This window comes from Sciurus vulgaris (assembly GCF_902686455.1).
Source record: "Sciurus vulgaris genome assembly, chromosome: X".
Lineage (NCBI taxonomy): Eukaryota > Metazoa > Chordata > Mammalia > Rodentia > Sciuridae > Sciurus > Sciurus vulgaris.
This window is the reverse complement of record NC_136471.1, coordinates 540029-567866: the sequence shown is the minus strand read 5'-3', so window position 1 is coordinate 567866 and position 27838 is coordinate 540029. Positions and strand designations below refer to the sequence as shown.

At 46.1% G+C, this 27838-nt stretch overlaps 1 protein-coding gene and 3 long non-coding RNA genes across 7 annotated transcripts in view; 2 read left to right on the top strand and 2 right to left on the bottom strand.

The window, feature by feature from the left end:
• The window catches only part of LOC306651769, a 100478-nt gene that overhangs the window by 59943 nt on the left and 12697 nt on the right, over positions 1-27838 (bottom strand). The window lies entirely within an intron of this gene.
• On the bottom strand, positions 132-27752 carry LOC306650962. Of its 4 annotated transcripts, none has more exons than XR_013761072.1 (5): positions 27578-27752; positions 22124-22265; positions 11999-16562; positions 5214-9237; positions 132-2943 (listed from the first exon to the last, which is right to left on the bottom strand). It is a non-coding gene; the product is annotated as an uncharacterized lncRNA (long non-coding RNA). The 4 variants fall into 4 exon arrangements; XR_013761074.1 differs by having other exon boundaries at positions 161-2957; positions 9071-9237; positions 27578-27739; XR_013761075.1 differs by lacking the exon at positions 5214-9237 and having other exon boundaries at positions 163-2957; positions 27578-27738.
• Positions 9245-11258, top strand: LOC306650963. Its single transcript, XR_013761076.1, has 2 exons — positions 9245-9577; positions 10446-11258. It is a non-coding gene; the product is annotated as an uncharacterized lncRNA (long non-coding RNA).
• On the top strand, positions 25114-26282 carry LOC306650961 (histone H2A-Bbd type 2/3-like). Its single transcript, XM_079123457.1, has one exon. The coding sequence runs from the start codon at positions 25655-25657 to the stop codon at positions 26009-26011; it is 357 nt and encodes a 118-aa protein (XP_078979583.1). The 5' UTR covers positions 25114-25654; the 3' UTR covers positions 26012-26282.

Below are 27838 nucleotides of genomic sequence, written 5' to 3'. Positions count from 1 at the left end.
TGTACCATGAATCAGTGCTAAATTCATTTTCATGACTGAATGATATTCCACATTTTTTAAAACCACTCATCAGTTGATAGATATTTTGATTGTTTCCATATTTTCATTATTCTGAACATTTGTGAACAAGTATTTGGGTGGATATATTTCTAAAAATAGAACTACTGAGGCAAATGGTAATTCTATGTTTACCTTATTGAGAAATGCCACAGAGATATCCACAACAGTTCTACACTTCTGCATTCCCAATAGCAGTATACAAGGTACCCAATTTCTCTGCCTCCTCTGCAGAACTCATTATCGACTTACTTTGTTTTATTTTATAATAACCTTTCTTATTGATATTTAGTGTTACCACATGACGGTTTTGTTTTTTATTTTCCATAATGATGTTTGTGTACGTCATGGACACTTCTATATGTGATTTGGAGAACTATCTATTAACATACTTTACCTTTTTGAGTGCAGTGTTTTTGTTGAGTTGTATTTTTCTGGAAATTACACCCTTATCAGATATATAGTTAAATTATATTGAACAAGGCCAATCTACTTCCAGTCTGGTATTATCATGAATAAAACTGCTATAAACATGACTTAAAACTGCTTTTGTGAATATGTATTTTCAGTTCATCAGGATAATACCGGGGAGTGGAACTGCTGGGTCAGGGAGTCTATGAGTGTTTCGTTTCATAATCAGTTGCAACAAGTTTTACCAAAGCAGTTTCACCATTTCACCACTGTCACCAACAATGTATGAGTTGTATCTGCTCCGTGTCCTTGCCAATACCTGATGTTCTCAGTCTTTCAATTTTAACCCTTATGAGGGGTACCTTCTTGGGGTATTGATTTGAATTTCTCTGGGTGACTAATGACGTTGAGCATCTTTTCATGCACTTATTGTCCACTCAAGCATCTTCTTTTTTTTCCGATTCTTTATTTTTAAGTTGACGAGTAAAAATTGTATATCTTGGTCATGGACAACGTGTTGTTTTGAAATATGTATACATTGTACAGTGGCTACATTGAGCTCATTAACAGATGCTATCATTTTCCTGCGGCGAAAATATAAAACAATCTACTCTCATAGCAATTTTCAAATATATAATACATTGGTATTAGCTACACTTCCCGTGTTATACAATCGAGCTCTTCAGCTTCTTCCAGCCTAGCAGATTTTGCATCCTTTGACCAACATCTCCCCAAACCCTTCCCCTAATCCTCGACTCCCTTCTCCTACTGACTTCTGTGACTTAAAACAGTTTTAGATTCCACATGTAAGTGAGATCATGTGGTATTTGTCTTTCTGTGCTGGCTTGTTTCACTTAATGTTCTCCAGCAGTTCCATCCATGTTGTGTCAAGTGATAGGATTTCTTTCTTTCTTTATTTTTTGTGACTGAATAGCATTCCATTGTGGATATGTACCATGTTTTCTTAATCCATTCACCCATTCATGGGCATCCAGGTGGACCCCATATCTAAGCTACTGTGAACAATTCAACAATAGACAAGAGCATACAGGTGTGTCTTTGGTATGCTGATATTAGCTCCTTTGGAAATACACCCAGAAGTGGGATAGCTGGGTCATAGGGTAGGTTTGTTTTTGACTTTTGGAGGAAACTCCATACTGTTCTACATAATTGCTGTAACAATCTACACCAACCAACAGTATATAGAAGTTCCTTTTTTCCCCCTGAGGTGCTGGGGATGGAACCCAGGGCCTTGCACATGCTAGGCAGGCACTCTACCACGGAGCCACAGCCCCAAGCCCAGGAGTTCCTTTTTCTCCATGTCTTCACCAGCGTTTGTCCCTCTTTGTCTTCTTGACAACAGCCATTCTAACTAAAGCAAGATGATACCTCATTGTGGTTTTGATTTTCATTTCCCTGATGGTCAGTGATGCTAAGCCTTTCATACACCTGTGGGCCATTGGTGTATCTTCCTTTGAGGAATGTCTATTGCCCATTCTTTAGTCAGTTATTTGCTTTTTTGCTAGTGAGTTGAGTTCCTTATATATTATGGATATTAACCCCTTGTCAGGTATATAGTTTGCAAACATTTTTTCCCCATTCTGTGGTTTGCCTCTTCACTCTGTTGATCGTTTCCCTTGCTGTCTGGCCTTTTCTTTGATACGTGACTTTTAAAAACCATCGATTAGTCTCAACACTCATTATTGATCTGTTCAGGTTTTCTCTGTCTTCATGATTCAATCTTGGTAGGGTGCACGTGTTCAGGAATTTACCCATTTGTTCCGGATTATCAAATTTCTGGCATCTAATTGTTCATAATACTCCTTAATGGTCCTTTGTATTTCTGTGGCGTCAGTTCTCATTTTTCCTGTCTCGTCTCAGATTTTATTGGAGTCTTCTCTTTTTTCCTAGTTCGTCCAGCTGAGAGTTTGTCAATTTTGTGTACCTTGTCCGAGAATCGGCTCTTCATTTTGTTGACCTTTTGTAATCTTATCTCTATTTCATTTATTCCTGCTCTGATCTTTACTATTTCTATCCTTTTACTAATTTTGGGTTGTCTTGTTTTCCTAGTTCTTTGAGGTGTGTGATAGGTCATTTGTGTGAGGTCTTTCTGCTTTTTAAAACTTTTTTTTGGGTTGCAGACAAACACAATACCTTCGTTTTATTTATTTTTATGCGGTGCTGAGGATCAGACCCAGTGCCTCACACGCGCCAGGTGAGTGCTCTACCACTGAGCCCCAGCCCCAGCCCATCTTTCTACTTTTTTGATGCAGGCGTCAATTGCTATAAACTTCTCTCTTGGTAGTGCTCTTGTCATATCCCATAGGTTTTGGTATTTGTGTTTCCATTTTCATTTCTTCCAAGACATTTTTAAATTTCCTTCTTAATTCCTTCCTTGACCCATTGGTTGTTCAGGAGTAAGCTGCTTAATTTTTGTGTTTGTATAGTTTCCAAAGTCTTCCTTGTTATTGGTTTCTCATCTTGTTGCCCTGTAATTAGAAAAGATACTTGATATGATTTTGATGTTTCAGCAGTACAGGGTACCCCATGTCCAGGTTTGCCCCAAACCCACAGTTGGTTTGTGGTCCATCATGAACTTGGAGAGTGCCTAAGAAGAATGGTCTGAACCTGCTAGCCTCCACCTGTGGCCAGGGTAGGCTCACATGCCTCATCCACATTCACTGTACTGTGTTCAAGTACCATGTGATTCTGCCAGGTTTTCGGCCTCACTGAGGAGCGAACAGCCCCAGGCTCCTATGCCAAAACTTGGCACCTACCTCCCTTTTCTTACTCTCAGCAGACAATTCCTCTCTCCATGTTGTGCTGCCTGGGCATGAGGGAGGAAAGGGTGGGCAGTCCCGTGCCCACCAACACTACAATGCCAAATAACATCTGGAGCCCACAACCTGCTGAGACCAACCCAACACTGGGGTGGCACCAAGACTCACTCTGCTATGTGCTTTTTACTGCTGAGGTTGACTCGTGGCCCAAGACCTCTGCAAATGGCCATAGGTGATGCTGGCTAAAATAGAGGTCTGATTAGCAGGAGCTGTGTCCACCCTGGCATCAGGGTAGGTCCAGAGGCTTTGTTTTCAGGCAGCGGCCTGCGGGTGGATGCTCTTAGGATCTCCTCAGTGTTAGGTTTCACAAGCCTGGAAACTGAGTTCCAAGCATGGTCCTGTGCTCACTTTCCTGCCCCGTCTCCCAGAGGGAAGGGTTTTGCTTCTCATTCTGCTGCCCGAGGCTGGGGTAGTGTTGGTGGGGGCAGTCCCTTGGCTGTCCAAGCTGATGCTAAGCCGGACCACATCTGGGTTGTTTTAGTCAGCTATTTCACTGCCGTGACTAAAAGGACCCAACCAGAACAACTGTAGAGAAGGAAAAGTTTATTTGAGGGCTCATGGTTTCAGAGGCCTTAGTCCATAGAAGGCTGGCTGCAATCCTTGGGGATCGAGGTGAGGCTGAACATTATGGCAGAAGATTGTGGCAGAGGGAAGTGGCTCACATGGTGATCAGGAAGCAGAGAGAGACTCCAGTCCCCAGATACAAAACATATATACCCCAAAGCCACGCCGCCAATTTCCACCTCCAGCCACACCCCACCTGCCTCCAGTTACCACTCAGTTAATCCCTATCATGGGATTTTCACTGATTGGGTTAAGAGTCTCACAACCCAGTCATTTCTCCTCTGAACCTTCTTGCGTTGTCTCACGTGTGAGCTTCTGGGGGACACCTCACATCCAAACCATAACACGGGTCTTTCAGATGCAGGGACCTGTACTGTTGCGGGGGTGCACCAACTCTCACACCACAGCTGACAGTGATGCAGGCTAAACTGAGTTTATCTCATAGGTGCCAGGGAAGGTCTAAGAGCTCCACCTGAGAGCTCTGGCCTGGGTATAGGAGGCCTTTGTTTTCTACCTGGTGCTCGGTCTCATGGCTGTGGGCCAGACACTGAGTTCAAAGTCAAAGTCGGTGTGTGCTGCTCTTCTGTTCTGTTCCCCAGGAGGTAGAGTCTCGCCTCCTTTTCTGCTACCTAAGACTGGAGGAGGGGTAAGTGGAAACAGTCCCTTGGCCTCCTTGGCGAACCTGATTCCAGCAGCTCAGTTTATGGAGACTACTAGCCTGGGGACAGGAATCATGGGCTCTGCCAGGCACTGGGTATCACCCCAGCAGGACTGGTAGCAGGTTTCAAGTCTAAGACCTGGACTTAAATCCCTCCCCCTTCTCCATGTGGGAGGCGCCTCTCCCCATGCTGCACTGTTTGGAGTTGGGGTAGGAGTGATGCAGGCAACTCTTTCCTTCCTGCCATCTTTGATGCACCTTGTGATTATACTGAACCCAGCACTGTGGTGCTATGGTGTCCCACCTGGCTTCCTTAGCTCTTGTGGAGGTAGTTTGGTGCATAAACAGTTGTTTCCATTAGTGTCTCCTTCAGGGAGATGAACGCTGGAACTTCTCACTCAGTTACCAACCTCGAACTGCTGGCGTAAGCCCTGCTTGCATACATTAGCATGTGCACACACACACACACACACACACACACACACACACACACGCATGTGTGCATGTGTGTGAGTCCAGTCAGCAGAACACACAGTAAGTTAAACAGGGACTATTAACATAAATATTTAGGAACTGTGATAAAATAGTGAGTACAAAATAAAAGGAAAATCAGTAGAGTGCTTGAGGGCTGAGGCCAAATAGGTAAGGAAGGATAAACCTGGATAAACCTGGAAGGTTCAGACCTTCAAGAATGAGTGGTGTGCTTCAGCTGCCTGATAGCAGAGCCATTTTCTTGTTTGGCCAGGCCAAAGCTGACCTGGAGTTTCTGAGCAAACAATAGACCACCCTCTGGAATGGAAGGAGGGAGGCAGGCAATCAGCAACTGATAGCTTGAGTGTGCCATGGAAGTCTGGGTGCACATGAGAGCAGGAAGACTTCAGAGCACATGGGTTGCATGGGGTGGGGGTGAGGGGTGAGACCTTGCAGAAAGAATGTCTTCTCAGTGCGTATCACTGCAGGACGTAGGAGGCCGTGCGCAGTTCAAGAAGGGGCTTGCCCAGAGAGTCCAAGCAGGTAAGGCTACAGGCAGCAGCTGTAGATAGGCAGCTACCGGCAGGCTGTGATGGGGGCTCTCTGGTTTATCACGACAAGAGGTCTGTGGAAAGGTTATCACCCAACTGAGGCTACGTAGTAGCATGGGGACCAAGTTCTGACTGAGAGGCTGGAGTTGGCTCTAGCAGATGTCTTCACACTCACAGTACAGAATCCTGGACAGGGCCAGAAACAGCAGGGAAAGGTCTTCTTCTTTTAGTGTCCTTGCAGCACTCTCTACAGAGAAAGCTTAACATTGTGCTTACTATGAAGGAAGTGGGGTTCTTATTTATCAGGAGCATATACAGAAAGGTGCCTTTGGAACTGAGAGGCAATGAATTGGTAACTGACATATATACATAGCTGGTTTCAGCTTAAGTGATAACTTTGCATCCAGTTTCCAGGGGACATTGGTCTCCAGTTTTCTTTTCTCATAATGAGTTTTGTCACATTTTGGTATCACCCTGACCTGGTAAAATTCAGTTTACCAAAGAGTTTGTGCCGTAATGCTATATTCTTCAATTGTAAGGGTGCTCCATCCGATTACAGTGCCCATCACCTTTCGTTTATAACACAATACTCAAATGTTTGTTAGAGTTCACCAGGGAAATTCTCTAAGGATGGAGTTTACTTCTGGGGAGGGTTTTGGACATTAAGTTCAACCTTTTTTCATCTACAGAGAGCTAATAAGATCTTTGTTTAATCTTTAGTTGGTGCTTCTTTCAAGAAATTTGTACATTTTATCTAAGTTTTCAGTCATAAATTCATAAATTCAGTATGCAGTCATAAATTCATTCATAACATTTTCTTACTATTTTCACATCTATAGATTCTATAGTAATGCCAGATTCTTTATACTGGTAAATTTTACTCCGTGTTTTTGTTTTTCTTTTTCCTGTTCTGACTAGCTAGGAGTTTATCAGTTTGGTTGGTCACTTCAAAGAGCCATCTTTTTGCTCAAGTCCTTCAAATGCAACTGCTATTCAATCACTGAGCTCTCTTTACTTGGAAAATATTTGCAAGTAATAAGAGGGATGGCTTTTCCTATCAAATAAATTCTTGCTTTGTTTTCTTCCCTTTACTCCCAGGCCTCTATTGCCTCACATCAAAGCAGGAAAAATTAAAAATAAAAAAAGAAGAAGAAAAGTTACACAATAATATGATGACATCACTTTGTGCAAAAACCCAGGAATAGTCTCATTTTAATCAAAAGAACATTACACAGCTATTTTGCTAGTTTGTAATAGACTTTACTGGCTGCTTCCTGTTAGTGGCCTTAGGAAACAACATCATCTCATATAAAAAGTTAATACTAGATCCCATGTGGCCTTGGGCAAATCACAGGGCTTTGTCATTATTTTTTTCTTATCTATAAAGTAAGATAATAATAATAGCTATATTCCTTGCCTCACAGGATTATAACACAGAGGGTCAATAAGATATTACATATGGAGACGTTCATAAACTGTAAATCTCCATCTGAAGCCAGGAGACTGCAGTCGTGATCTGTTAAAAAATTGTCTTAAGGAAAAACTGTACACAGAAATTACATTGGTCTTCTGTTCTCAGGTATAAACAATGAGTCAAAGTATTAGGGAAACCTGAATTTAAAACCTGTCTGCTACTTATATGAGCCCTGTGACACGTTTAATCTGACTTTCCAGTTTCCTAACGTCTAAAAGGAAGTTAACAATTCCTTCCCTTCTGGAATCGTGAAAGGAGTGAATGAAATATTCATGGAAGTACCTAACACAGCCCTGGAAGTTTCTGGAAGTAGCAATGGGGGTCAAGACTGGTGAAGACTATGCTTCCTCACCCTATTCTCCCTCTGGGCATGGCTCCTCAAAACCTGGGAGGAAGCACTGTTACATTCTTTCATGTGATTTTCATGGTATCCCTATGAGATCCACTAAGCAGGTGTTACTATGCTCATTTTACATATGGGAAAACTAAGAATATTGGCTTTGATTGTGCTATGTACTAAAACCAACCAGCATTCTCTGATACCCAAGAAGGGGACCACTGGATGTTTATTTCTCTTTGCAAAGAGCTTCTTTGCCAGTGTCTGCTCAAGCTGAGCATACCCATACTTATGACCCAGAAATTCCACATCTTCAGAGTTTATCAAACAGAAGTGAGTACAGATGTTCACCAAAAGGCAATGTAAGAGACTGTTCACAGCAGCCCTATTTGTAGTGCTTCCAAACTGGAAACTACTCAGATATTCACCAACAGTACAATGGATAAATAAACCGTGCTGTGCTCACAAAATTAGATTCTATACAGCACCAAGGATGAACAAACTACTGCTAAACAACGATGTCCTCAATCTAATACTAAATGAAGGAAACTAGATACAAAAGACAAGATATTGTAGATATGTATGAAGATGCGTGTAGATACACATAGATGTCAATAAGGATGTAGTCGATATGTATGATTCCATTTATATAAAGTTCTGTTTCTCATAAACAGTAAATGCTTATCTTTGGCAACAGAAGTTGGGATAGTAGTTCCCCTTGGGTAGGGGAAGGGGCATGACTGGAGGGCCATGAGGAAAGGTTATGGGCTTCTAGTTAATTACTTATTTATATCTGGATGGTAGTGATAGAGATGTGATCTCGTCATGAAAATTCATCAAGATGTATTTCTCTGTGTGTGTGTGTGTGTGTTATACTTCAGTAAAAAGTTAATTTGTACCCCATTTGTGTACAATGCATCAAAATGCGGTCTATAAAAATAAAACATATTTTAATGAAAAAAAAAAAAAGTTAATTTGTCTTAGCCACAACAGAAATCCATTATCCAAGCTAGGGTATTCCAGTGGCTTCCCATGGTGCTCACACACACAAAAAAAATCCAAAGTCCTTACTGTGATCTGCATGGTTACACATTGTCTGACCCCTGGCAACTTCCTTTGCATCATTCCTCCCACCATGACCCCCCTCGCTTACTCACCACCAGCCACATGGCCTTCTTGTTGTTCTGCAAACACAATAAAATGCCTTTCTACCCCCACAACTTTGTACTTGCTATTCCCTCTGCCTGGAACACTCTTCCCTCAGCCGGTTGAATTGCTGGTCTCTCATCACCCAGGTACCAGCTCCAATGTCACTTCTTTTTTTTTAAAAAAGCTCAGCACTCAGCACCCCATCTGAAATAGATTTCGCAGGCATGCTTAAACACATAACACCGACTTTTCTTCTTACCATCTGCAACTAGCTGAAATTATTTATGTATTCGTTTCTAGCTTATCATTTATCTTCCTTAATAGAACATAAACTGCGCAAAGTTTGGGATCACATCCGCCATGTTCATCATTGTGTGTTTAGTGCCTGACACACTTTCTTGCATGTAGCACAGGCTCATATAAATGCTAGTATTGAATGAATTCATGGAGATCCTTGGGTGAACCGTACACGAGGTTATAGCTGGCATTTCTCCCACAAAGGGAGACACATGAGAAGGTATAAGTCATTAAAAAGAAAGCTTTGTTAATACAGCCTACCTTGCCCATCTCAGCTTGATGAGGGGCAAGCTCAGATCTTTCCCCAATGCTTCCATGAACTTTGACCAAGAAGGACTTACTCCATGAAATATGTGTTAGATAAAACATCATATCCTAAGATGGGAAAAACCAACTGGAACTTAGCTTCTATCCCCTGTGCCCAGGTTCTACAGAGAAAAACAAAATATGATCAGCAGGCAGAAGAGGTCCTCTCTCCAATCCTGTACACCTAAGAGAATGTTGACCTATTGTCAGCTCATCCGTAGAACAAGTAGTGAATGCAGAGAAAGCCATATATAAAGTAGTTCAATAAGCAACCGATGTCTTTATCGTGTGTTTGAGATCTTTCTTTCCCACAATTCTGTTAGGTACAACAACTATGACCGAGCTGTCATCAACACTGTACCTTATGATGTCGTTCATCGCTGGTATACAGCACACCGGACTCTAACAATTGAGTTGAGGAGACCTGAGAATGAGCTTTGGGTCAAACTAAAGCCTGGGAGGGTAGGTCCTAAACTCTAAAGATGTCAAATAAGCTTGTTACAGAGAAGCAGTGAAGAAAGCCGGGCACGGTGGTGCAAGCCTGTAATCCCAGTGACTCGGGAGGCTGAGGCAGGAGGACTGCAAGTTCAAGGCCAGCCTCAGCCACTTAGTGAGACCCTGTCTCAAAAACTTAAAAATGAAAAGGGCTGGGGATGGAACTCAGTGGTAAAGCAGCCTGGGTTCAATCCCTAGTACCCAAAAATAAAAAATATGGGTAAATAAATAAAGGGTACCTGTTTAATGTGTGTCATGATGTCGCAAAGGAAACAGAAAAAAGTCCTGGGTGTTGGCCATGCTCCTGCCACTCACTCACTGAATGACCTGGGAGCAGGCCCCACCCCATCTCTGACATCTGCGACTCAATGTGAATGATGAGGGGATTTAACTAGGTGATCCCTAAGAGCCCCTGCACCTTCATGATTCCATTTTTTTTTTCATCTGTATTTCCTCTGGATGAAGAATCTCTTCATGCAACACAATAAAATAGTTTAACCCTTTGCGAAAGTATAGAGTAAGAATTAGAAAAGAAAAAGAAAGAAACCAATTACATGGTTTGCTTTCAAAAGAACAATTACTCAAGAAACACAAACCCCTCAAATGCAGGGCCTGCTTACTACCGACTATTGCCTTTGTAACTTCCATTTATCCTGCTACAGAGTTATACACATCTAGGCTTCCAAAAGTCTGTGTAGTTTAAAAATAAAAATATCGCACAGAATATAACCATAGAACAACCTAAAGCTTTTCTTTTTAAATGATCTCTTCTGATTTAGGGTTCTGTGGGTTTCACCTTGTTCTGATGGTGTTTTCTCTTTTTATTCATCCACAGGTCCTATTTATAGACAACTGGCGAGTCCTACATGGCAGGGAATCCTTCACTGGCTACCGCCAACTCTGTGGCTGCTATTTAACAAGAGATGATGTCTTAAACACTGCTCGTCTCTTGGGGCTTCAGGCTTAAGTTTGACAGCATTGGGATTATGAACGTAACTGGCACCTTGGCTACCAGAATTTCTTATCAGCAGAATACGGTGTCAGAATCTACTTTGTGTTGTCTCTTTGTCCCATCCCCACGAAGCAGAAGCTGCCCCTTTCTCTAGCATGGGAACGTGTTAGAGAGAGGAGGGGCTTCTGAGATACCTAATGTATCTCAGAACCCTCTAGTGGGGTAGATCTCTCCCCTAAGCTGTAACAGGAGCCTGCATGTTTTCTAAAACTTTTGAGATAATTCTGGTCACTATGCTTCAGAAATATAGAAAATTTATTTGCTTCTCCATATTGAAATCAAAGCAATAATACTGAGTAGGTAAATTTTTCTTCGGACCAGGACAGTTGGAATGAAATGCATCCTAGAAATGACAAAATACTGATAAGTCAGCAATTCACAAAAATTTTGGTCTTAGTATCCACAAGGGAGAACATTTGGTACTTGTCTTCCTATCTGATTCACTTCACTTAACACAATGTTCTCTAGTTGCATCTATTTTTATATAAATGATAGCATTCTTTCATGACTGAATAGTATTCCATTGCACATATGTACCACATTTCCTTTATCCATTCATCTTTTCGTGGGCATCCAGGTTGATTCCATATCACGGCTATTGTGAATAATGCAGCAATAAACAAGACCACACAAGGATCTCTTTGGTGTGCTGATAATCATTTCCTTTGGATACATACCAGAAGTGAGGTAGCTGGATCATATGGTAGACCTACCTTTAATTGCATAAGGATCCTCCATACTGTCATACATCATCACTGTACTGACTTACATTTCCACCAACAATGTGTAAGAGTCCCTTTTTCTCCACATCCTCACCAACACTTTTCTTGACCACTGCCATTCTAGAGGGCTCAGGTGGTATTTCAGGTGGTACCATAGTGTTGTCTGGCATAGCTGTGATGATTAGTGTTGTTCAGCATGTTTTCATGTCTCTGTTTGCCATCTGAACGTCTTCCTTTGAGTCACACTGACCTAGGTCTATTGCCCATTTTTAATCAGGTTGCTTTCAGGCTACCAAGTTATTTGGGTTCTTTATGAATGCTGGATATCAACCTGCGTCACATGTATGGTTTGGAAATAGTTGTTTCTCCCATTGTGTAGGTTGTCTCTTCACTCTGAAGAGTGTTTGCTCTGCAGAAGCACCTTAACACCCTGAAAAACTACTGAGGATCTCAAAGAGGTCTTGGGTTTAGGTTGTACCTACTGATAATAATTCTCTTAGATATTAAGAGTAAGAAATGTCTAAAATTCAAGAACACAGAAGCACACATCCCTCAGCTATCAGAGACAGCATCGTCACATGTTGTGTGGCCTCTGGAAAAGTGCTCTGGATACTCACGAGAAAATGGGAGTGAAAAAAGGAAATATCACCTTACCGTTATCGTAAAAATGTTTCATCCCTGTATTGTTACAGTTTGATGACTTCAATTCTTTAGGGTAAATACTGAGGAGCGGTATAGCTGGGTCCTACAGTGGTTCCATTCCTCCAAACTCAGAAAGTCGTAAGGTTCGTATGCTTTCTCTCACATGTCAAAGCTAGAGAGAAGAAAAGGAAAAGGAAAGGTGGGGAGATCTCATGAAAGTTGAAGGGAGACCAGTAGAGTAGAGGAAAGGGAGGACCAGGGGGAGGGAAGAGGGGAGGGAAAAGGAAAGAGTAGGCAACGACGATATTAGTCAAATTATTTAGTTGTGTTGTGTCCACGTATGAGTATGTAATGAATCCCACCATTATGTACAATTATAATGTACCAATAAAAATGTGGAAAAATCGTTTTGTCCCACAGACCCATGAAAAGGGCCTCAGAAATTCCAAGTCTTTGTTTCGGGGGGGGGGGGGGAGGGAATGTACTGGGGATTGAACCCAGGGGTGCTTAACCGCTGAGCCATATCCCCAGCCCTTTTTATTTTTCTCTAAGTTGCTGAGGTTTGCCTTGAACTACCGATCCTCCTGCCTCAGCCTTCTGAGTCGCTGGAATTACCCAAGCCCTCCAAGAGGCTTTAGGCCATACTCTGAGAATCAAAGGGCTAGATGATTGATTCCTTGGGATAGCCCTTTTCAGAGGCCTATGGATTGAAGGGTTTTGCTGAAACCCTAGATTTTTCCTTGTAGTGTCCTCAAACCGTATGACACTGTAGGAATTGTTTGGTAGCACAAGCTCAGCGATAACCTGGGAACTAAATTCAAGTTATAGTGTTATAATTTCTAAGAAGACTCATCTCTATCCAGCTCATCTCTGAAGAACTTAAAGTAGAAGTCACAACTGCTCTTGTGGTAATTATTAATTACCTTGGTAATTATGTGAGGGAAATTTGCAGAGAGTTTTTAGAGACTGCTGGGGTTCCACATAATATTCCCACCACCCCCACACACACACCACTGACAGTGCACAAGTAATTATTCTGGGAGACTGTTCAAGGACTCATCCTGATAAATGGTGTGCTTCCAGAGAACTAGAGATTACCATCCAAACCTGTATTTTGGCCATTTGATGGCACTTTAGGATTTAACCCGTTTTCCTCCATTTCTGACATTTTTCCCTTCTCTTAAAATATTATGTTAATTGCCAAGATGTGACTAGGGGTCAAATTTAATGCGTTCTTTCCTTTATTCTTGAATGACTTATGTGTGAAAGTGGGACGGGTGGGGAATGTGCGAGGCTTCTGTTCCCCTGGCTTTCACTGAAAATGAAGCTGTACAATAACCTCACTGACCACTGCAGAATGACGAAAGAACATGCAGGCCAGGGTGCAACCTACAGGGAAAAAAAAAAAAATTAGTAAGGAATACAAGAGTCATAAAGGAAAGAAAACTCAGCGTTCTTATAGAGAATAGAGCCTAATCTGATGTTTTCAGGGAGTTCCTAGGAAACACTCGGTAGCCTATGCATTATTTTATTGACCCATTCGGTGATCCAAAATGTGTTCTCAAAGTATTTTCTGCGTTTTATTTTTACTGTGTATGAATCTTTAGGAGTCTTCCCTGAACTCTGTATCCCCGTTAGGTTAAAGGACTGAGAGTTAATTTTGGGTCTTACAGAGTATACTCTTGGGCGATCAGGCTAGAAGGAACAACATTTAACCATGCAAATTTTTTTCCCTTTGCTATTACGCACTCCTAAAACACGTTGCCATTAAGTCTTCGCCAGGATATTTGCCTTTATTGAAGTTTTGTATAAATTAGCCTTGAAGATTACACCGTAACTGACGTTGGCACTGATTTATGACATGCGAAGGACACACTCATGGCTCTGTAGAGGACAAAAAATTCAATTCAATTCAGTAAGCCCTCCTTACTGAACGACTCCCCTTACCTCGTCTCTCCTGAATTATTAATGAAATCATTCATTACTTCACCTTTCTTTTCCTAAATGTTTAATCAGTCCTTCTCAATGATGTGCTCCCTTCAGAGGAAGAAAGGAGGGAGGGAATTATTGGGCTGCTGATCATGTACTGAAACATCAATGAAAAGTTTCGATGTGGGGTGTTCCTTCCCCACATCTATTCCAGGTGTTTCTGAGTATACAAGCCTGGGTCTATACCTACCAAGCTCACTGTTGACTCACTTTTACCTTTTTCTCTGGTGGGATGGGATCAGTAGTGTCAGGAGCACAGCACCTGACATGGTGCCTTACAAAGAGTAGTTTCATAATACAGATTTTTTTTTTTTTTTTTTGAGAAGAAGAAATGAAGGAGTCCTTTTCAGACAAACTCATCGGAAATTACCTCATTCTCTGTATGTCCTTTTCTGTTTGACAGTTGACAGGCACCAGATTTTGTTTGCCTTTGTCTATGATGGCCAACCATCCCAGTGTGCCTGGGACTGAGGGGTCTCCTGTACTGTACGACTTTCCATTTTAAAATTGGAAAAGTCCCACACAAACCAGGACTATTGGTCAGTCACCCTGTCTTCTCGCTGCTAGCTTTTCTTTTTCTTTAGTTTTCATCTCTGTTTTCCCTTCTTTGTGTTTACAGATCACAGGCTGTGGAGTCCACAGTGAAAAGGAAAAAGATGTATGAACTATGGTGTGTTGTGGTTCCCAATGTCCAGGTCCCCAGACCAGCAGCATCAGCAACACTTGAGAATTTCCTTAGAAATTCAAATGCTCAGGTCCCACCGCCACATACAAAATCAGAAACTCTGGGAGTGCAGACTGGCAGTTTGTTTGGGCAAGCCCTCCAGGGGACTCTGATGCACACCAAGGTTTGAGAACCACTTGAAGAGTCCTGTTGCTGAATTCTAAGCCCAGTTCTGGCACTGCCTCACTAAATGACTTGAGGCATGCCCTTCTATTTTGAACTTTGGTTTGCTCTTCCATGAAGTGAGGGCCTTGGACTAGGCAGCATCTAAAGGTTTTGCCACTCTATAGTTATATGAGACTGTGGTCATTTTGCCTGGCTTTTCATTGCTCAAGTTCTCTCATGCAGGTACAGAACGGAAAGCACCTACCTCACAGGGTTTTCTAACAATTCTGTGGTTATTTTGCAGCACACATTGTGGCCCAATAATAACAGCTAACTCTTACATTGTGCTACGTGCTGGACGCTGTTCTAAGCGCAGTTAGTCTCCACAACGACCCTATCGCCATTTTACAGATGAAAACAACAACAACAACAAAAAGAACGAGGCGAAGAGAGGTTAAAGTGGCTTACCCAAGGTCACAAGGCTAAAACAAGTGTCAGAGTTTTTAGCTAATCTGCCATATTGCTCAATTAACTTTGCTAACTCCCTCACCCCTTCCACACACACTCTAATCACCCATTCATAGACAATAATCATCATTCCCACTTTCATGTTCTGCCAGCAAGATCTCGAAAGAACCACGAGCATATCTAGATTGGTTTTGCAAGTAGTTTGCAAATATCAAAAACACAAGTCAAAAACATTTTCTAGAAACACTGTGTCTGTGTCCTCATCCTCATACACCTTTAGCTCATCAGAGACAAAGACCCTGGCAGAGTTTGGTAGATGTTCTTTGTTGTTGTTGTTGTTCAGATTTATAGCCAGGGGTTGGTGAGTTTGTGGGTAGCCACGTTCCAGTCCTTGGCTTCATGCGGTCAGTGTGGCTTTTGCCCTCCATCTTGCTCAGAGTATTCTTGCACCACTATGCCTTGCAGGCGCTTAACTTCTGGCTACCATGGTTTGCTTCCAGACAAGCAAGCCTGAGACTTCAATATGGAGACAAGTATCTGATCACATTTGCTTGCTTGTTTGTTTTTGTCTTGGCCATGCCTTTTTGAGTTTACTTTGTGATATTCAGTCCATCACTGGCATGTGTTCCATACCATGAACCGTACCATCTTGGGTGGGAAGTCAACGGAAATCTTTCCCATGTGGATTTTACTCTTCCCTGATTGCCTGAGCTGCGTTTGCAAAATACAGTCGCACACTTTCTTGATGATTTGGGCGTATCGTTACGACTGTCTGTTTTTGTGCCAGGCAATAAGGCACTATAAGGTCTTAGCCTGGTTAGTGGAATCCAAGCTTCCTTTCTGGGAAAAAAAAATCAGGCATCTTTTGCAATTGTGATAAATCATCTTAAGCCATGTTGGTGTATAATCTACAGATTCATAGTAGTGTTCTAACTTACTTTCTGTGTGGGTAGGTAATCACGGTCATTTATCCTGTGCACAAGAGAGGATCACAAGCACGGATGCTGTGCAAACTTGTGAAGCTAGCGAAGGTTCTTCTCTGCTAGCTCCATCTTTACCCGCAGTTTACCCATTAATGGTGGCCACTCCCTCCAATTCAGGAATTTAGTATCCATTTGCCTTCTGCTTTCTAGCTCCCTCTCTGATGCCTTGACTGAGGTGGCTTAGTGTCATAAGAAGAACTCAGACTTAGAACGGCCTGGGCTTAAATTTCATCTTATTAGCCTGGCGAATTTTGGGACTCTGCTTTCCTTCCTTGAGCCACTCTTCTTCATATGCAATGCCATCTACCTAAAAAAAAAGGTGGGGGGGGGGACACAGAAAAATTAAAAGGTGTGATGAAGAATGAACTGAGATCTTGTGTAGAAACCATCTACTGCAGTGAGCAGCACATAATATACAGTCAGTACATACTAGCTGTTTATCACTGTTGCCAATATCATTATTGGGGAAAAGAGGAGGGACTGGGGCTAGCCTGTGTTTGACAGAAATCAACAGCCTTCTTAGAAGCAGCAAAGTTATAAGACTCAGAACTGGAAAGGTATGGGGAAATGCTAGGGGTCATGAAGTGCAGGTCTACTGACAAGGTATGCTGACCCTTAAGGCCTGAGGGTTTATGGATAGGAAGTTGTCTGGGGGCTTGGGTGATCTTCAGGTTCAGAGATGAAAGAGAAGAATGGTCAGAGAGCCCGATGCGACAAATTGGGTCTGGAGAGTTTTAAGAAGAGTGGCTTGTTTTAAGAGAGGTGTGGAGGATGACTGAGACAGGCAGGGAGACACCCATGTCCATGATGATGTATAGTTAAGGCGAGACATACTTCCACATGCAGCTTCACTGCCTCTCAAAACCCCCGCTGAAACTACTACAAAATGATTTCTGAAAGGATTAGAAGGACAGGATTTGGAGGAAATGACTGGGAGAACAGGAAAGGAGGCAGGACTAAAGTTGGAATGCTGAAAAGCAGGTGGATGACTAGTAGTTGACGTAGCAGATCCAAGAAGATGACAAAGCAGGAATCCTGAGACCTTACCAGGAAAAGCCAAAAGCCAACCTGTATCATCCCCTGCTCCCAAGGATCTTCAAGAACTGCAACAAGTAACTTTGGAAGTGGAGGTGAAGGTGGCTAGGCACCAAAAGTAATGAGTGCAACTGCAAACTGGTTGAAGAAGTAGATTCATTCCCAAATCCCCTCCAGCAGCCAGTGCCAGTGGGGGGCTGGTCCTTCCCTTCCCTGACAGTAATCTGGAGTGCTGTTCCCTGGAGAGTGTAAGGGAAAGGGCCTCTGGACTAGAAGTTCCTAAACCCACTCAAGGGTTGGGCTCCCATATTGAAAACAGGGGGCGTAAGTGGATACATGCATCCTGTGAACCTCCAGTCTTCTTCCCTGACGCTGCCCCTAAAATTCTGGCATCTAAAAGAATCTTCTGTGGGTCATCTGACCAACCCAAGAGAAAAATCTATCTAAGGATAGTGACACTGAAGGTTCCCCACCAAAGGGCCCAGTCAGGTTACTCTATAATGAGGTGCATGGTTGATAATGTGAGGGACAGGAGGAAGAAGACACCCATCCAGTCGAGGGCACTTATTTTAGAATGGGAACAGAGACCTGCACGTGATAGTTACTGCAAGGAAGGGAGTCAGAGAAGAGGGAACGAGTACACACCCTGGAGAGAGGAGGTCACTGATGGAGTGAGGCACCTGGGGAGGCAGGATGGGCTGGAATCCAGAGCAGGAGTAGAAGTGACAGCCTGAGGCAGGACAAAGGACCTTTATCCGCCACTAGGATAGGATGAACATAAGTGAGATTCGGTTGAAAACAGAATTTAATCTGTTATAACTTAGCAACTTGTACATCCATGGCATTTTGCTGGGTAGCGTTCATTCATCCATCCACTCATTAGCAGGACGTTTTTTTTTTTTTTTTCTGGAGCAAGCACTGTGCAGGGTGCTGGAAATACTGAGATGAATCAAAGGTCCAGGCCTCATGGAGCTCACACTCACAGGGCGAAAGCAGACTCACAAAATCGGGAGGTAAATACTATGAAAACAGAGTCCAAAGGGCTGTGGGGACACAGAGCAAGGGACACTATAGAGTACAGGGAATCAAACAGGTATGGAAACGCCTACAGAACAAGACAGACTGCTCTGTGAGTTCAACGGCACAGAGATCTCATCCAGCAGGGCCAATATGCAAAGGTATCATCATAGGCCAGGTGGCCTTTGAGTTGAAACTAAGAGCATGCCTCGGGATTCTTTCAACGTGCAGTAATGTGGGGGTTAAGGTGCCCTCCAAGATGTGGAAACACATGGAAAAGTCCAGAGACAGGAAATTGCAAGAGGATGTGTTTGGAAAAGAGGGAGAGGCCCTGGTTGAGCACAGAGTATACCATGGCAAGTACTGGGTGGCGCAGTTGGGAAGCAGGAATAGGATGAGATGCAAAAATGTCATTGAGGCAACATCACAAAATGCAATGGGGTTGAACTAACGGACTGTATAAAGAACACCGCACTGTGGTATTAGAAACCTGCTTACATTCTAGGCCCAGCTCTGCCGCAAAACTGCCCTTGGTATGGTATGTGGCCACACAAGTAACGTCTGAACCTTTGTTTCTTCGTCTATCAGCTGGTAGTAAGAATACCTTCCCTGCCTATTTCATGGTGTTGTTAAGAGGAGTCTATGAGTCAGTGAACATGAAAACGCCTTTTAACAAATCTTTAAAGCAGTGGTACACGCGAGTAAAGGGCTATCATTGAGGAAATGCATGTGATGGGGACACATCGGCAACTGAATAACCGTGGGGCGGGGACGAGTCTACCGAAATATTCTCCTGTGAGAATCTAACAGGCTTCTAAATGTGGTTGTTAGGTAACATGGTGAGTGACTTAACTCCTGATCATTTGGAACGTCCATACATCAAATTTACAGAGAATGAAAGTAGATTTGCCCCATCCTGGTAGTCCACCTATGATGACCATAAAGCAGTAGTCATTCTTTTAGAAACATAACAGCTTAGAGAACAGACAAAAATGGGCTAGTTTCCAGTTGTTCTTCATTTGTGCAATCCACATTCACTGACCCCTCTGCTGTGCACGGAAGGCAGGGCACAGAGGGGAAGACACAGATATGATTTCTGCCTTCAAGCAGATCTCCTTCTGTCATGGGAGGCAGACATACCAACAGTCAGCGTCAATACCAGGTAAGCACAAGGGGTCTGTGGTAACTCAGAACAAGGGTACCTAAACCAGTGTTTTGCAGCTGAGCTTAAATAAATATGAAGTAATACCACTGTTCCAGTATCACAGGTGGGGAAACTGAGACTCCAGAGAACAAGTGGCAGAGGCAGAACTTTAACCTAGACCTTTGAACTCTGGTCCCAGGGCTTTTACTGCCTCACCACAGCTGCCTGTTTTGCTTTGTAAGTATGTTTAGGCCTAATGCAGGTGGCAGAAGATCACATTCTTTTGTGTGTCCCTGCCGTCCTAGACTGCTCACTCAATTCCAGAGATGGGTAGGAAATTGGGGCACCGCCATACGTCCAAAATGTTATATTTTGGATAGATTTTTAAAAAGTAATGAAACTCTTCACATTTTAAGTTCCTATTGAAAGTTCCTCAAGAATCCAGGAGCGTGTGTGTGTGTACGTGCATGCGTGCGCTCACCTGTACACAGGTACGTGTGCATCAGAGTTTGGAGCAGGGCAGGTTGGGAGACATTGGTGCCCACATTTTCAACAAGCCTATGTGGAGAGAAAACGGAAGGTGAGTCCCAACAAAACTGGCAGAAGAACACAGATGAAAACCAATGAGCAGAGATCTCAGAGGACACCATGAGAGGAGAGTGGGGTCGTCTGGCCCTATCTACTGCTTCACTGGCAGTTCCATACAAAGCTTATGTAGGGGAAGTGGTTTCCCTCACCATACGCTTCTTCTGGGAGTTTTGCGGGAATTCCCAGGTGTTGTGTGAGTCATAAGAGGAAAAAGGAATGATTTCGATTTCTGGAAATATTGCAGACTACATAATCTGAAATCCCTCCTTGCTACAAAACACCTAGAAAAGCTGGATAACTCGTGGTCCATCGGTGCCAAAAGTGACATCCCACGAATAGCTGGGAGACCTCAGTCCATTTCGACACTAAGCCAACGAAAAAAAAAAAAAAAAAAAAATGAAGGAACTGTCCTTCTCCTAAGATCTCCTCCACCCATTTCTTTGGACCCTATCATTCTTCAGCTCTTGTGTCCACTCATTCACTTAACCATTTACTGAGCACTGACTGTATATCAGGTATTGGCTGCATTTAATGCACATAAAGTTGAGAGGCATGGCCCTTGCACTCAAATATCTCAGGGTGTGTGTTAGGCAGGGGCTCTTAACCACAGCGGCACCTCAGAATCACTGGAGAGAGTTTGCAATAATGCGTTTGCCTATCCTCCCCACCTCCCTCAAGATTGTAATTTCATCCTGGAGGGAAACAAATGGCCTGAAGTTTTTTCTGTGTTGGACTCGAAAACCTGGAGTCTAAAGGGACTCCAAAGCTTTAGGTGGCACCCCACGGAAATATGAAGAGAAAAAGAATTTCCTCCAGAGAAGATACGTGCTCAAGGTCAGGGGAAGGTGCCCAAGAGGTGAGATCTCTCATTCCCAAGAGTGGGAACACTGATCCTGCTGCCCTTCCCAACAGCAATGCCAAGAAATGGGTAGATCTGAGAGGCATTTTGCAGGTTCAGTCAAATGGACTTGGTGCCTGATTAACTGTGAGAGAGGGGTTGAGGGAGAGGAAGGTGTCAAAGTGACTCCCGGATTACTGATGTGAACTGCTGGGCACAACATGCTTACACAGGGAATATTAGAAGAGGAGAGAACTTGGAAAAAAGATGGTATTTTTGGTCTTGGATATATTTGAGTGGAAAGCCTTGGCTGGGCATGCTGTGCTCTCCAATCTCCTCTACCATGGACATGTATCATGCTGGTCAATATTGAGAGGAATATGTCCAAGAATTTCCCTTGAGCTCCTAGCACAAACCCAGATCATCTTTGACCTCCAGTCCCTCCACCAAAATTGCTCTTGCCCAAGGCCCCCAGCAGCCCTTACACAGTGACTCACGGTGACTATGATTTAATGTCTGTCATTCACGAACTCAGCAAATGTTCCTGAGTTTGTCGCTTCTTGCTCAGTTCTCCTTCTGGTTTCCTTCTGAACATTTGCTCCCTTCTCCTTCTGGTTCGATTCTCTCCCAGCTCTGCCTCTCATTCTCACCCTTGATCTCACTCTCTCCTCTTTTCCTGTGAAGACACTCCTCCAGTCTCCTTCCACATATTTTCTTCTTTTGCCTGTCCCTTAAAAGAAGTTGTCCTTCATTCCCTTATGTGTTCTCTCTCTCTCTCCTTGCATGGTCTCAACTGCATCCATGGCCTCAAGAACTACCCTGATGACTCCCAAATCCAGTCCTGATGTCACTCCTTCATCTCCACCTGGTTATCCCAACAGGTGTCTCAAATTTCACATACTCCAAACTGTACTCACCTTCCTACCAATACCTGCCACTTCTCCTTCATCCCATATCTCCAGTAATGGCTCCAAAGTCCACAGTCACCACACTCTACCCTCAGGGAGTCCTTCCAGAGCTGCCACCACCTCCTCCCTCCCCCCCCTCCCTCCCTCCCTCCTTCCCCCTCCTCCTCCACCACCACCCGCCTTCACCCTGCCAACCCATGCCCTACTTTTCCACTTGACTAATTTCCACTCATTCTTCAATTTCTCCAGGAACATTTCCCAGCCCCATAAGTCTGTATGAGGTACTCCTCCCATGTGTTCCTACAGCACCTTGAACTTAACCCTCGCGTAGCGCTTACCACAGTATAGTGCTGGAATTGTCAGGTTCCTTGTCTATATCCTCAGCCAGTCTGCAAGAAGGAACGTGGCCCGTATTTGCTCACTGGAATTTCCTCAATTCCTAATGCAGTCCCAGGCATACAGCAGGCACTCAGTGCACATCTGTTGAAGGAATGAAAAATGAATCATCATGTCTCCAGCTAGGCTCACCATTATGAGATGTATGTAGTAAAGTACCTATTATGTGCATTTTACTGCTTAAACTTTTCTTAAAAAACTGAATCTGTCCCCCGTCTCATCTACCAATGCCATCAGCTTAGTTGAGATATGTATTATTTCCTGACTGGGATACTACAGCCAACTTCAATCTCAATCCTCTTTGTTCTGTCCTGCACACAGCTACCAGAATGCTCTTTCTAGAAGCAAATCAGCTCATGTCAACACCAAGATTGGATTGTTGGTTCACTATAACCTATAGGATATTCCAAGACCTAAGCATGGCAAAACAGAACCTCCACGACCTGGCTCCTAGCTACCCCCCATCCACCCCCACCAAACGCCTTGGCTTCTCATCATGCTACAAATTCCTTCACACACACTGTCTCCAAGTGGCTTACCTGATTCACTCCTATTCTTTCAACAAAATGTTCATTGACTATTATACATCATGACCAAGTACCACCTAATCCACAAATGTAAGGTTGGTTCAACATATAAAAATCAATTTATGTAGAATGGCACATTAACAGAACTGGGGGGGGGGGCGGGCCAGGCCAGGGCGGGTAGGGGAAGGTTCAACCATTATTTTAATCACATAGAAAAAGGATCACCTGACAAAAAATCCAATGCACTTTCATGAAAATAAAGTCAACAAAGTAGAAATAGAAGGGAACTTCCTCAACCTGGTGCCATGCATCTATGGAAAACCCAGAGATGATAATATTGTCCTTAATGGTGAAGGACTGCTTGATTTCTCCCTACGATGAGGAACAAGACAAGGCCTGCCACTTCTATTTGACACTGTATTCAAAGTTCTAGTCAGGCAATTAGTCAAGAGTAAGAAACAAAAGGATTGCAAAGGAACAAATAAAACTCTCTCTATTCATAGATGACACATTCTTATATGTAGAAAACACTAAAGCATCCACCAAAAACTGTGTGTGTGTGTGGGGGGGGCTAAACCAAAACCTATTTGAATATCCAGTAAATGGGCTCAGCAAAGTTACGGGATCTAAGATCAATATGAAACAATCAGTTGCATTTCTATACACTGGCAGCTAACAAACTGAAAAGGAGGTTAAGAAAATAATTCCCTTTAATGATAGCATCAAAAAGAGTACTGAGGAATAAATGTAACAAAGATGTGTAAGACGTATACTCTGAAAACTACACGACATTGCTGAGAGATATTAAGGAGACCTAAATAAATGTAAAGCATTCCATGTTGATGGAATGGGGCACTTAGTATTGGTAAGGTGTCCATAATCTCCAAGGTAATATGCAGATTCAATGTGATGCCTGTTAGAATCCAACCTGCCTTCTTTGTAAAAATGGACAAGCTGATCCTGAAATTCATGTGGAGATAGATACAGAGGACCCAGATGCCCCAAACAAGCTCAAAACAGAACAACAAATTCGGAGGACACACTTCTCAACTTCAAAACTTACCACAAAGTCACACTGACACAAAAAGTGTGGTATTAGCATCATAACAGACATCCGCGTTCATGTCATAGAACTTAAGAGTCAGAAACAAACCCGCATATCCAGGTACAGCTGACTTTCAGTAAGGATGACAGGCACATGTGGTGTGGAAAAGAATAATCCCTTCCACAAATGGTTGTGGGACGACTGCAAAAAATGAGCATGGACCCCTGTGTCATTCCATATAAAAAAATAACTCAAAATGGATGGATCACAGATTTAAATGTAAGGACATTTAGACTTTTAGACTTTTTTAAACTCTTAGAAGAAAAAACATAGATGTAAATCTCTGTGAACCTTGGACTAGGCAATATGACCACAAAAGCAGAGCCACAAAAGCAGTTTCTTTTGACAGATGGGACTTCATCCAAATGAAAATCTTTCAGACACCAAAGGATTCTTAGGTGGAGAGTGAAAGGACAACCTGCAGAATGGGGGAAGTATTTACAAATCACATAACACATACATCTGATAAGGCTCAGTTTTCCATAATATACAAAGAACTCAATAGCAAAATGGCATTCGACCCCATTTCCCAAGACGGGCAAAGAGCTCGAATGCACATTTCCACAAAGCAGGTGCACAAAGGGCCAAGAAGCTCAGGGAAATACGTGCAACATCATTAGCCATTTGGGAAATGCAAATCACAAGGACCATGAAGTAGCACTGCACACCCACTAGGATGGCCATTATAAAGAAAACCAAGCAAACAGAAAACAGCAAGCTAAGTTGAGGACGTTCAGAAATGAGGACCCTGAGGCAGTGCTGTTGGGAATGCAAAGGGGCACAGCTGCTGTGGAAATCAGTCTGGCAGTTAGTCAATGAGTTAAGCACTGAACTACCATCCGGCCCAGGAGCTGGACTCCTAGATAGAGACACCAAAGAGTTCCCAACAGGTGTTCAAACAAAAACCCAGACGGGAATGCTCACCGAGGGACACCCAGCTGTCCATCAACTGATGAGTGGCGACACAGAATGTGGGGTATGCGTAGAACGGAGTATTATTCAGGTGTGAAAAGGTGCCACGTGCTGATTCGCGCTGCAACGTGGATGAACCCTAACGCTCAGCCACACCAAAGGCCGCACGTTTAACTCTGCTTGCACGTATAGGTACCGTCCAGCACAGGCAACGCTCCGTGGCAAGAACGCAGATTGGTGGCTGCCGGGGCCCCCAGGAGTGAGCGAGCAAGCGAGCGAGCGTGTGAGTGTGTGTAGCGGGGTGGAGAGTGAGTGCTTAAGGGGTTCTGGGTGTTTGGGGGGTGGCAGGGGGCGGGCGGTGGACGTGTCTCGGAAGCAGATGGTCCTGGCGGTGGCACAGCACTGTGACCCTAAGTACTCGACGCCTCTGAGTCGCCCCTGCCCTCCCGCAGTCCTCTTTCTCCCTAGGCTGCTCCCCACCAGCAGAAAGCGAGAGTCCCTGTGCCAAGACGGGAGGGCCCGGGCCAGTGAGGAGGCCAGGAGGCCGGCTGGCCGCCCCGTCTAAGTCTACGTCACGCGCAGGCCCGGGCCCAGGCCTCGGCCTGGGCCGGCACGTGGCGGGCCAGCCGCGGAGCGCTGACATCACCAGAGCGCGTGGTGCGTCGCTGCCGACCAATGAGCGGACGGCAGGGGGTCGCTAGGATACAGGGCCCCGGAGCCCTGGACCCAACGACTACCCGCCGCAGGCAGCCACCGTTGGCGTCCAGACCGGCAGCACAGTCCAGCCCAGCCCAGCCCAGCCCAGCCGAGCAGAGGGCGCCCGGTCCAGCCGAGCCGAGCCGAGCCGAGCCGAGCGGAGCAGAGCAGAGCTGAGCAGAGCTGAGCGGAGGGAGCCCAGGCCCGCCGAGCCGGCCGAGCCAGCGCCCATCATGCCGAGGCAGCGGAGCCGTCGAAGAGGACGAGGGTCCGGGTCATCGCGGCCCCGGAGGCGCGCCTGCTCCCACACCGCCCGAGCCGAGCTGACCTTCTCCGTGAGCCTGGTGGAGCGCCGTCTGCGGGAGGGCCGCTATGCCCAGCGCCTGAGTCGGTCTGCCTCCGTGTTCCTGGCCGCCGCCCTCCAGTGCCTGACGGCCACGGTGCTGGAGCTGGCCAGCAACGAGGCCCAGCACAGCGCCAGGAGGCGCATCACCCCGGAGCTCCTGGACATGGCCGTCCACAACAACGCGCTGCTCAGTGGACTCTTCGGTACTACGACCATCTCCCAGGTCGCCCCGGCCCGGCGCTAGGCGCTGCTGGCCTAGCACCGGCCCACCCGTCCCCCCGTGCCCCCTCGCTGGCCTCCTCTCCTCGCTGGCCCCAGGGCCGCTTGCTCTCAGCAGGCCTCGCCCGGCCTGGCTTGTGCCTTCAGCCGGTCCTTGCATTAAAGCGTTTCAAGAAACCCACCACCTGCTTCAGTCACTTTCTGTCGGGGGGCGGGGGTGGGCCTCCAGGCCTCTGGGCTTGGGGGGACGGCCAGGCCGGGAGCTGGGAGGGCTGGGGGGCGGGCTTGGGGCCTGGGGTGGGGACCTCGGAAGGTGGGAGCAGGCGGAGGAAGGGGGAGGAGGAGGAGGAGGGGGAGGAGGGGGAGCAGGGGGAGGAGGAGGATGAGGGCGAGGAAGGGGGAGGAGGAGGATCAGGGGGAGGAGGGGGAGCAGGGGGTGGGGAGGGAGCAGGGGGAGCAGGGGGAGCAGGGGGAGCAGGGGGAGGAAGGGGGAGGAGGAGGATCAGGGGGAGAAGGGGGACCGGGGGAGCAGGGGGAAGAAGGGGGAGGAGGAGGATCAGGAGAATCAGGGGAATCAGGGTGAGAAGGGGGAGCAGGGGGAAGAAGGGGGAGGAGGGGGACCAGGGGGACCAGGGGGAAGAAGGGGGAGGAGGAGGATCAGGGGGAGGAGGGGGACCAGGGGGAGCAGGAGGAGGAAGGGGGAGCAGGGGGAGCAACGGGAGCAGGGGGAGGCGGCGGCGGAGGCAGCGGCTCCCCTGGGGCGGGGCCAGTGCAGGGCGGCGAGGGCTGGCCAGCGTGGGCCTCGGGGTACAGAAGACGCCTCCCCCGTGGCCCTGAGCGACTCAGGGCCTGCATCTATCTATCTATCCATCTGCCTGCCGCCCGCCCAAGTCCGCGGAACGGGGTGGCCACGACTCTGGGACCCACGTCTAAAGGCGGCCAGTCGGGGTGGGGATGGACGGGCGGCCAGAGTGGCGGCGGGCCTGGGCGCCCACCGGCCAAGGGGCTTCGACGCCAAGATGGAGGCGTGAGGGGGAACATGCGGAAGAACCCGAGCAGGGAACTAGGGTCAAGCAGGGTCAGGGATCTAGCTTTGGTCACGTTCAGATGGAGCTGCTGCTAGGCGCCCTTAGCAACCGAGCTCCACGAGCTGCAACCTAGCAACAGCCGGCGCCTGCGCAGGGGCCCCGCCTCCGCGCAGGGCCCTCGTCCGCCCCACCTCCCCGGCCCCCGTGATCCCTCGTTGGTGTGCGTAGGTCGCGGGCCGCCGGCCGGGCCCCGCCCCGCAGCCCCGATTTGCATACGCAGCCGGCCAGGACCCGGGATTCGCCCAGGGCGCCGACGGGAGGCCAGGCCCCGCCCCTCCGCCCTCGATTTGCATAAGCAGCTCCCCGGCCGGCCAGGCCACGCCTGCCCAGGACCCTGGAGTGGCCCAGGAACCCGGCTCCGGGCCAAGCCCCGCCTCCTGACCGCGCTGCGCAAAGGCAGCTGCCTCCGCGCCTCTCGGTTCGCGTAGGTTGCTAGGCCAGCCCCGGACCCGCCCGCCTCCCTGCCTGGCATCCGCGCCTCCCAGCCAGGCCCTGCCTCTCACCTTGGCACATCACCAGGGCGACGGGGGACTGCGGGGACGCCGGAGCCCGGCGCGCGCTTCGGGTCGCGCGCTTTGGGTCGCCCTAGGCCGCTGCAGCCTGACGCAGGGCACGTCGCGGCCGGTGGGTGGTGCGGCCGGGACCTTTGCCCAAGCAGGCGCGGCCGGAGGTTTACCGGAGGCCAGTTCCCTCCCCTTAATTTCCGCTTAGTATAAGTTCCGGGTGAGGACCTAATCAGCTCCCTTGATATGCACTGTGTGCAA